Source organism: Nicotiana tabacum, chromosome 19 (assembly GCF_000715075.1).
Source record: "Nicotiana tabacum cultivar K326 chromosome 19, ASM71507v2, whole genome shotgun sequence".
In the NCBI taxonomy this organism is placed as follows: Eukaryota; Viridiplantae; Streptophyta; class Magnoliopsida; order Solanales; family Solanaceae; genus Nicotiana; species Nicotiana tabacum.
In genome coordinates, this window is record NC_134098.1 from 139751400 (window position 1) to 139762778 (window position 11379).

The 11379-nt window shown below is 37.2% G+C and overlaps 1 protein-coding gene across 1 annotated transcript; it reads right to left on the reverse strand.

Annotated features, from left to right (window-relative positions):
- Positions 1-8869: 8869 nt before the first annotated feature.
- On the reverse strand, positions 8870-10830 carry LOC107787837 (putative expansin-B2). Its single transcript, XM_016609441.2, has 4 exons — positions 10580-10830; positions 10324-10436; positions 9911-10104; positions 8870-9397 (listed from the first exon to the last, which is right to left on the reverse strand). Exons 1-4 carry the CDS (start codon positions 10761-10763, stop codon positions 9067-9069), a joined length of 822 nt encoding a protein of 273 aa, XP_016464927.1. The 5' UTR covers positions 10764-10830; the 3' UTR covers positions 8870-9066.
- Positions 10831-11379: the final 549 nt, after the last annotated feature.

The following is an 11379-nucleotide window of genomic DNA, read 5'->3' on the forward strand; positions in this document are numbered from 1 at the left end:
CACCGCGTAAGATTAATTCCTTCTTTCTTTTATTAGTTATTAACTAATTTTTCTATACGTGTGTTGTCGAGTCACTGTGTGTTGTCGAGTCACGTACTAGTGTGTATATGATTTTGGATTATTTAAAAATTATTAAATAAATAATTATACATAAAAAAAAATACATATTTTTATGAATAATCAATATGGATCATCGCATAGTGACTTATTAATCGAAGTCAAGATGCATATTAGATATGAAAATGAACAATCAAAGTTTAATTAGATACATGTCCTTTTTTGCTTATTTTATTTTTTGAAATGCACAAACATGTGATGAAACGTGTTACCTAACACTACTAGAAATTCGGCCAAAATCGACCGCGGCCAACCGACTGACTTCGGTCGATCAAAAAACCGACCGAAAAACCGACCAAAGTCGGTCGGTTTTCAAAAATATTTTATTTTTAATTTTTTTTTACGAAACCGACTAACTTCAGTCGGTTTGTTTTGGCGCAAAAATCCGGAAAACTATTTTAGAATCCCTCGAAATTTATTTTTTAAGAAACTGACCGAAATCGGTCGGTTTTTCATATAAAATAAATTAAAACTAATATTCAAAAAATCGACCGAAATCGATCAGTCAGTCATTTTAAGAAACCGACCGACTTCGGTCGGTAATTTTATATTTTTAATAAAACTGACCGAAATCGGTTGGTTATTTTCGCGCGAAAATGAAATGAAGGAGTACAAATAAATTAAAAGGAAGTCTTAAACTAAAATGTACCAATAGTCTAGTGGTAGAATAGTATGATGCCACAGTACAAACCTTGGTTCGAGTCCCAAACGGTATATTTTTTAATTGCATAATTAAAAATACCGACCGACTTCGGTCGGTTTTTTCGGCAGATTTTTTCTTTTTTGGTCGTTTGTGAAAATTAATTTACCGACCGAAATCGGTCGGAAATTGCGACCGACTTTGGTTGCTATTTTTTACCGACCAACATATTTTCGACCGATTAAAGTCGGTCGAAAATCGATCGGTTTTTTCAGATTTTCGACCAATTTCGGTCGATATTTCTGGACAATTTTAGGCAGTTTTCTAGTAGTGTAATACTTCCTTATAGACTATATTACTAGTATATATTTTTTTCATCTATTTCGGTTGTTTTGTCATGGCCAAGACTCTTATTAACAACATTGATATTGTTGCGAAAGATCGTGGTTAACTAGCTCACACTCACACACACAAAGCAAATAGAGAAGAAAAATCAACACAAAGATTTAACGAGGTTCGACTAAGCTTAATCCTCGGAGAGGAACCAGAGAGAGTTTTTCACTATGAATGAAAAGAAAAGCACACTATAATCTTTAGAATCTCCAATTACAACCCCTATATATAGATCACAAATAGTCTCAAACCTATAAGAGAAAGATTTCTCAATTTGACAAGGACAATAAGGTTTCCTTTCCCAAATCTATTAGAACAATGGATTTTCTTAAACCTATAAGGATTATGGGTTTCCTAAAAATATAAGAAAATAATCCAAGCCACAAAATAACAAATCTTTCCCTTGGCTTGAATTCTCTTCATTAACAAGAACAACATCTCTCTACCTTGCCCTCAGCCCTCGCAAGGGCTCTACCAATTGCCGCACACATAAACCAAGTCTAGGCAACACCTAAATTTCTTAAGAGACTCAATCTCTTTAGCCATAACACTAATTCGTCGATTTGGTTCTGTACTCGAAATAGCTTCTGGATAGGTATAACACTCAAACGCATCAACGGTCTCTGCACCTGCCAAAGCAAATCTCACAAAATTCGTATATCTAAGAAGATTCCTATCAACTATGTTTGCTAACCTTTGTGGTCGGTTGATCACTCTCTTCTCTCTGCCTGTTGCAATGCTATATGGTTGATGTTGCGCAGGTGCATCAAAATTATCATCTTGATCAATATTTTGAACCTCCTCCACTTCCTCTACTTTAGAACTACCGGGCTGAGCTAGTAGAGATTTAATTTCTAGTTCTATGCGGTCACTGGCACCACAATCTGTTTCTGCTATTGCCTTCTCCCTCTGACTGTCCAGTGAGGCAGATTCAATGAATGTTACATCTCTACTGATAATTAGCCCTAGAGTCAATTGATCTGTGCACCACAACCTATAACATTTCACTCCAGTTGCATACCCTAGAAATATGCACTTCTTTACCCTTGGCTCAAGTTTTCCATCTCTCACATGAGCATAAGCAGGACAACCAAATATCCTTAAATTTGAATAATCAGCAGGCGAACCGGACCATACCTCAAAAGGAGTTTTGAACTCAATAGTTGTGAATGGAGATTTGTTGACCAAATAATAAGTTGTATTGATTGCTTCAGCCCAGAAATCCTTGCTAACACATGAATGTGAAAGCATGATTTGTGTCGTATCACAAAGCATTATGTTCATACGTTCTGCAATACCATTTTATTGTGGTGTTCTGATACAAGTGCGGTGTCTCACTATGCCCTCTCTGCTGTAGAAATTATTGTACTCAGAATTGCAAAATTCCAACCCATTGTTAGTTTGAAGACGCTTAAATTTTCTTTCTGTCTGCCTCTCAACCATCGTCTTCCATTTAACAAATATCGAAAATGCCTCATCTTTTATTTTCAGAAAATACATCCACACCATCCTTGAGTAATCATCAATTAAAGTCATAAAATACGTGGCACCACTCTTGGAGGAAACTCTATTTGGACCCTACAAGTCTTAATGTATATAATCTAACTTGTCTCTTGTCTTGTGTTCGACCTTCTTGCTAAACATTACCCTTGTTTGTTTACCAAACACACATTGCTCACAAAAATTCAAAACTTAATTTTTGTACCCATTCAGCAAATTTCGCTTACTCTAAAAATACAATCCCTTATCACTTATATGACCAAGTCACAAGTGCCACAACTGAGACTGATTTAGATCACTTTTTCCAGAAGCTATAGCAGCTTCCCCTTCAACTACACTGGCCTGAAGATGATACAATTGAGAATGCAGTTTACCCTTCATGAGTATCATGGAACCTTTACATACTTTAAGTATTCCATTCTCGGAGTGAAACTTATACCCTTGATCATCCAAAGTCGAAAGAGAAATCAAATTTCTTTTATCTGATGAACATGACAACACTTGATGTTTCTGATAATTCCATCGAACATTCTCAATCTGATGTTACCAATCCCCTCTACTGGTAATGGATTATTATCTCCCATGTAGACAGTCCCACTCATCTGCTTGTAAGTTACAAACTAATTCTTGTGTGGACACATGTGAAAAGTAGCACCAAAATCAAGAACCCTGGAATTCTGCCCATGACTAGAACTCACGACACAGACTTTCCTTACATAATCACATTCATCAGAATTATTGCCAGCGTCAACAACATTTGCCAAATTATCTATTTTTTGCTTCCCTCTTTTCTCTTTCAGCTCGGGGCAATCTCTCTTGTAGTGACCTTGCTCCCCGCACTCATAACAGTTCTGCTTCCTTGCTCAGACTTCGATCTGGCGGTTGACTTTTTCTTGTTAAAGTCCTTTTGTTGCGTACTTCTTCTACTCACAAGACCCTCACCCTCAGTTCTGGTGTCTGAAAAGCTCTTTTCAACTCTTTAGATTTTAGTGTATTACTAATATTTTCAAGTAAAATATTATATTTTCCATATAGCAACGTATCGGTAAAAGTATCATAAGACGGTGGTAAAGAACATAACACAATCAAGGCCTCATCCTCACTCTCAATTTTAATATCCACGTTCTCCAGGTCCATTATAATTGAATTAAACTCATCAAGGTGAGTTTTAACAGGTGTGCCTTCGTTCATACGGAGATTGTATAACCTCATTTTCAGGTAGATGCGGTTTGTCGGCGATTTCTTAAAATACAAATCTTCCAGCTTCTTCCATGCCATTGCTATAAAAGTTTCTTCAGCAATTTCCCGAAGAACGCTATCTGTAACGCTTATGAAGATCGCATCAAAGCCCTCTTCTTCAGGTCTGCCTTCTCTATCTCTTTCATCTCTTCAGGAAAATTCTCATCAATTGTCTTTCATAACCCTTGTAACACCAAGGATGATTTCATCCTAATCTTCCATAGACTGAAACTAGAACCCCTGTCAAATTTCTCCACTTCGTACTTTGTTGAAATGATGAATACATCTTAACCCTAGATTATATGTAGAAACCCGAACCTTGCTCTGATACCAATTGTTGCGAAAGATCGTGGGTTAACTAGCACACAAAAATCAACAACAACAACATACCCAGTATAAACCCACAAATAGGGTATGGGGAAGGTAATGTGTACGCAGACCTTACCCCTACCCGGAGAGGTAGATATGCTATTTTTGATAGACCCTCGGCTCAAGATAAGGTGTTAAGGAAGAAAAGGAAAAAATAAGAAGAAAAAGAAAGAGGGGGGACAAAGAAAGACAAGGGAGACAAAAGACGATAAGGAAAAAAAGGAGACAAAGTAGCTTCAGATAGTAACAATCAGGGAGCAACAATTTCCAATAAAAGGGAGAAAAAGTAGCATCAAATAGTAACAATCAGGGAGCAACAATTTCCAGTAGCAATTTTCAAAAACAATGGATGTGGTTGCTAAGTACCAGATATAATAACAAACTGAAAGGAAGTAACTTTCAACCAACAACAAGAATATTACTGGTACTACTGGTACACCTAGGAGAAACTCACAACTACCTGTCAACCCACCATCTTAATCCTCGACCTACACACCTTCCTATCGCTAGTCATGTCCCCGGTTAGGTGAAGCAGTTACATGTCATGCCTAATCACCTCTCCCTAATACTTTTTGGCCTACCTCTGCCCTTCTTCAAGCCAGTCATGGTCAACCTCTCACACCTCCTGACCGGGGCATCTATGTCACTTCTTCTCACATGCCCAAACCATCGCAGTCTCGATTCCCATAACTTGGCTTCCGCGGATGCCACTCCCACCTTGTCTCTAATAAATTCATTCCTGATCTTGCCTTTCCTGGTATGTCCACACATCCATCTCAACATCCTCATTTCAGCTACACTCATCTTCTGGTCATGGGACTTCTTGACGGGCCAACACTCAGCTCCATACAACATAGCCGGTCTAACCACCACCCTGTAGAATTTTTCCTTAAGTCTAGGCGGCACATTCTTATTGCATAAAACCCCCGAAGCTAGCCTCTATCTCATCCAACCCACTCCAATATGGTGGGTAACATACTCATCAATCTTCCTGTTGCCTTAGATTATAGACCCAAGATACTTGAAACTATCTCTCGTGGGAATGAGTTGGGTATCAATCTTTACTTCAACTTCTTCTTGATGTCTCTCATCATTGAATTTGTACTCCAAGTATTCAGTTTTTGACCTACTCAACTTGAAACCTTTAGACTCCAGCGTTTGTCTCCAAACTTCCAACCTAGCATTAACACTCCCTCGCATCTCGTCAATCAGAACTATGTCGTCAGCAAATAACATACACCATGGTACCCTCCCTTGTATATGTAGTGTCAGCACATCCAATGCTAGGGCAAACAAAAACGGGCTAAGGCCTGATCCTTGATGCAACCCCATCTCCACAGGAAAATGTTCTGAGTCTCCTCCTACAGTCCTCACCCGAGTCTTAGCTCCTTCGTACATGTCCTTAATCACCCTAATGTATGCTACCGGGACTCTGCTAACCTCCAAACATCTCCATAGCACCTCCCTTGGGACTTTGTCATAAGCCTTCTCAAGGTCAATAAACACCATGTGCAAGTCATTTTTTCTCTCCTTATACTGATCCACCAATCGTCTCACAAGGTGAATGGCTTCTGTAGTTGACCGTCCCGACATAAATCCGAACTGGTTCACAGAGATAGATATACTTGTCCTCACTCTCTGCTCCACCACCCTCTCCCAAACCTTCAAAGTGTAACTCAGCAGCTTGATACCCCTATAGTTGTTGCAGTTCTGGATATCACCTTTGTTTTTGTACAACGGAATCATCAAACTCCACCTCTAATCTTCGGGCATCTTCTTCGTTTTGAAAATGACGTTAAACATGCTAGTAAGCCACTCCAAGCCCACCCTACCCGCTACTTTCCAAATTCCACCGGGATCTCGTCAGGCCCAGTCGCCTTACCCCTGCTCATCTTCCGTATTGCCATATTAACCTCCTCACACTTAATACGCCTACAAAATCCAAAATCTCTCCTACTCTCTGCGTTCTCCAACTCGCCCATCACGATGTTCCTATCCCCTTCCTCGTTTATGAGTCTATGGAAGTACTCCTGCCATCTACGCCTGATGCACGCCTCTTATACTAATACCTTACCATCTTCATCTTTGATGCACCTCACTCGATCCAGGTCCTAAGCCTTCATCTCTCTAATCTTGGCTAACTTGTATAGCTTGCTATCTCCTCTTTTGCCCCCAAGATCCTCATACAATCTTTCAAAAGCCGCAGTCTTAGCCGCCGTGATAGCGAGCTTCGCCTCTCTCCTTGCCTTCTTATAATACTCCCTATACGACCTCCGCTCTTCCTCGTCTGTGCTCCCCACTAGCTTAAAAAATGCCGCTTTCTTAGCTTCTACTTTTCCTTGGACTTCCCCATTTCATCACCAGTTCCCTATGTGGCCACCCCCCTAGCAGCTTCCCTAATGCAGTTCATTGTCGTTGTCCACATACTACTCGCGTCCCCACTACTCCTCCAGGCCCCCATAGCCAACAGTTTCTCCCCCAACTCCTGAGCCTTTCCATTAGTCAAGGCTCCCCGCTTGATCTTAGGTTGGCCGTACACCGCTCTCTTCTTCCTTGCTCTCTTGACCTCCAAGTCCATTACCTAGAGCCTATGTTGCGTCGAGAGACACTCACTCGGGATAACTAGCACACAATCACACACAAAGCAAATAGAGAAAAAATCAATATAAGGATTTAACGAGGTTCGGCTAAGCCTAATCCTCGGGGCAGAAGCATAGAGAGTTTTTCACTATGAATGAGAAGAAAAGCACAATACAATCTTTAGAATCCCCAACTACAACCCCTATATATAGATCCCAAATAGTCCCAAACCTAAAAGAGAAAGGTTTTCCAATTTGACAAGGACAATAAGTTTTTCTTTCCCAAATCTATTAGGACAATGGGTTTTTCTAAATCTATAGGGATTATGGGTTTCCTAAAAATACAAGAAAAAAATTCAAGTCACAAAACAACAATATCTCTCGTGAAAGTGTTCTGTAAAGTTGGCCATGTGGAAAATTATGGTGCGACAATCCAATATCGGGAATTTGATTCTAATTTCGGTTGTCATTTTGACGGAACGAGAGATGATTAGATGGACAAAACAAAAACAGTATGATAGTAACAATATAAGATTAGGTTATGTACTTTCTAGATTATTAACATTAATTTTGTTCGAAATAGACAACAATTTATAGCAATTTTAAAAACTTTAGCATGTTTTACTGGCAGTGGCTATTATTATTTCAGTCAGTATATTGAAAACAATTTAATCGGTAAAGAGCAGAAGTATTACCAATAGTGTAAATTGAGTAATTCGAATAACTTATTAGAAGAGTACACAATAAATTTACATTAGATGTGATATTAAATCTATAGGAAAATAATATAATAATTTTCAAATTAAAAGTTGTTCCAAATAAAACATTGAAAAAAGTTGATTAACTTAACCCCAAACAACATAATCCGTGAATTTGACACAGTGGCTAAACAAACGAAACGTAAGCTCATTGCTAATGTCTTGATTAAAGTAAATGTATGAAACAAACCGCTTAGGTTGTCAATTTAAATTCTAAGGCTAATAAATAAAAATAATTAATTTGAAATATCTTATTTAATAATTAATTCATAATGTCTTATTTTGAAATTATTTTTCACATGGTCGTCTTTCTTTTGTTTTGATGTCAAGTATTAATTCATTATGTCCAGTATAACTTTAGAAAATAATAATACACGTTGGATTTTACGTCTGACCAGTCAACTATAGCCATAATACAATTCTCTTTTCAAGTTAACAGTTTTAGTATTTCTTTAATGCGAATATATACTATAATTTCAGACAACCCGGTGATACAAAAAGTTACAATCTGAATCACAATATCACGAATACGAATAAGAGATTAAAACACTATGCAAATGCTTGTTGTTTTTCTTTGTCAATTGAATCAGACAAAGAAATACATAGATTGAAGAATCATGTTAAAACTTACCGTGTACCATATTGGAAGTTTGCCTGACAAATGAAGAAAAAGAAGAGTAGCCGTTGTGAAACTCTAACGATCAAGTACACATAAAAGAGAGAAAAAGCGAGGAACGAAAATTACTATTTAAAGAAAGAAAATAGTATAGTCTAAAAAGTAAGAGCAAGAGTTGTTACTTTATTTTTTTGGTATTAGTACGAAGTTATTAATGTTCGTCTTAAAAGTTGTTTGGCAGGCTTCTGAACCTAAGAGTCTTTTTTCGATATTGAAAGGATAATGATTGTTTTTTAATGTTTGATTGGGTAAAATAGTAGATCGATTGGACGGTGTAGGATATAGTGTAAGATAACGTTTCCGTGATGTTTCTCGATATTAAAGATTAATATTGAGATTGAGCCCGAGTTGAAATATTTGTAAAACAAAATAAATTTCGTTCATAAGTATGGAAGATCATCCCCACTTTGTTGAAAAACAATTTTTAGATCTGAAGGTAACCACTAATTATCTATCATTTTCCTAAATATTTTCCACCATATATACCAAGCATATATATAAGTAAGTTCAACACATGGATTATATAAAGCTGGATAAGAAGATACTTAATATTCAGCAATATTCATAAAGTAATAATTTAGGAAAAGGTAGTCTGTACTTTGGGAACCTACTATTCCCTAAACCATAAATAGGGCGTGGTATTAATATTAAAAATACACAACAGCCACATTTTTCTTGTGTCTTTCTACTTTATAGTTTATTCTACTAGTCACCCTAATAATAATTTGATAACACAAAGTCTACCATATTGACTTGTGCAGTAACTGATAAAGCAGCACATTGTCTAACATTAAGCTAGACTTTAAAATTGACAACTGATCGGTAAGTTTTTCCGGGCTGCCAACCAGCCGGAATGACGCCGTTGGCCACCACAGTCTGGCCGGATTCTCCGATGAGTTTGAGAGAGAAGGGTGCCACAAGGGAGGAGCCAGAATTGAGCTTCCACACTGCACCCCACGACTGTTGCATGGGTTGCCATGTATCTGAATCCAAGGCCTGTTTCAGGTCAACTCTGTTTAGGTCTCCGTCTCCATCTTCGTACTCGATTAGAGCTGCGAAATAGTTGGGATTTGAACCTGAGTCTACGTGAAATGCCAGTGATACTCCGGGATAGTTGCACTCCACTCTGTTGCATGTACCGTTAATTATAACAAGATCAACTTCTCATTATTTCTGATGACAAATGATAGGAATTGAGATAACATAAGAATTACTACTAACTAGCAACGGATATGATTAAGGCATATTACTAGGAATGTTTAAGAACAACATGCAAGGCTATTTTATTTATAGTATCTAATTTTATGCATTTTAAAATATCAAATAACCTACCTCTATTTGAAAAGTGAGTACTAATGTTCTTTTAAAAGGGGTGCGTATCCTTCTTCCACCTTCAAACTCCGATTAATATATATTCATCGAAAATCTCTGTTCAAGGATTGAATAGGAGCTGATTTGTTTTATATATATTTAAGGGATTTCCTTGGTTCGGGCCGAAGAAGCAAGGTCCTTGAATTACTTTCAAACTGACTGCCATCTTTTCTGTCCATATATATACACCATAAGAAGGTCTAGAACTAAGCTCATTTGTCCCCACAATTTTATATTATATTGAGAAATAGTGTGTATGAAAGTTCACCTTTTGTAGAGAATCTGCAGAACTCCAGCATTACGCAAATGATCAGCTTGTCCTGAAAGAGCCATGGCTCCAAAAGCAGTGCCACTCAAATCAAAATGAGCTGATTCTGCTACACATGCTCCTCCTGGACACTCATCTGTTATCACCACCCTCACTGCCTCTCCTGAGCATGCTGCATTTCCCTTGCACTTTACCTGCATTTTTTTATTTACACAACCCAAAATTTATTAATTCTACTTTGCCTTCACATGCATGTGTACGTGGTGAATAATATACTTTTTCTATTTTTATTTGTGAAGAAAAGGGAATAAAATAAATGTAAGTAATTGTTAGCACCTGATAGCATGTAATTTAACTAACTTGCTATAAATTTATTGATATTTAAATCCTTTGTAGTGCTGAATTTGTCGCACCTGAAAACAAGCTCCACAGCCCTTGCCTGACTTGAAAAGGGAAGGTCCACCAGCAGCTATTAGGGAGGAGAATGGCGGTTGATCTACTGCATTAGTATACCCACAAGCTCCACCTTTGCACAACAGAAAATATAGAAAAACAAAAACAGTTTTGGTCAGTAATTAAAATTAATAACTAAACTGATCTGTACCTTTAAGTTTTTTTTCGTACTTAGTTATTTAGGGTAACTAGAAAATTATACTGTATGTAACTTACCATCACTTCCTGCACCATTAGGTTCTCCATACCAAGTAGCTCCAGCAGGTGACCAATCCGAATTCGAGTTAACTTTTGATACGTTGAGACGTTTAGGATTGAAGCAAAAGCAAGAAATAGTCAGAAGAGAGAAAAGGGTAAAATATGTGAAAACAGTAAAATGGTTAAGAACCATAAGAGTCATTATCAAGGATTGAAACAAAATCTTCTCAATTAGACAACTAGTATTATTCTTGCAATGTTTAGCTCTACTGCTTGTATTGGGATGAGTTGAATGCGCTAAAGACCCCTATTTAATATTTATAGACAAAGTTAAGACTTAAGAAATATTGTACTGTCCAATCTTAGAGTCTTCTTCGGAGAATATTAACCGTAGATTAATTTGAATTCCCACCCCATGTGGCAATATTATTTAATATCTTCCTCAATTAGTTCTCAGCAGAATGTTAAAGAAGATTATGTTGTAGTTGCCTGAAAAGAGTCTAAAAGTCGGGTGGCATATTAGAGAAATTTTCTCGTAATGTAATTTGGCCAGAAAAGATGAATTAAGATTGGGGTCTTTCCAATTATTTGACTAACTATTTAACATCATTCGATTTCAAAATCTCTTTGCAAAATCATTACTTCAGTAAATTTTCCAGAAAGATATGCTAAAAGCCTAAAACCTCTAGTTTGGTAATGGAATAAAATTACACACACTCTATATGCACCGGACTAATAAATGAATAGCATGCATTGTAATTCATTTATATAAGCTTTTATCATTAATAACGACTAGGTCAAATATGTATCTAATTAAG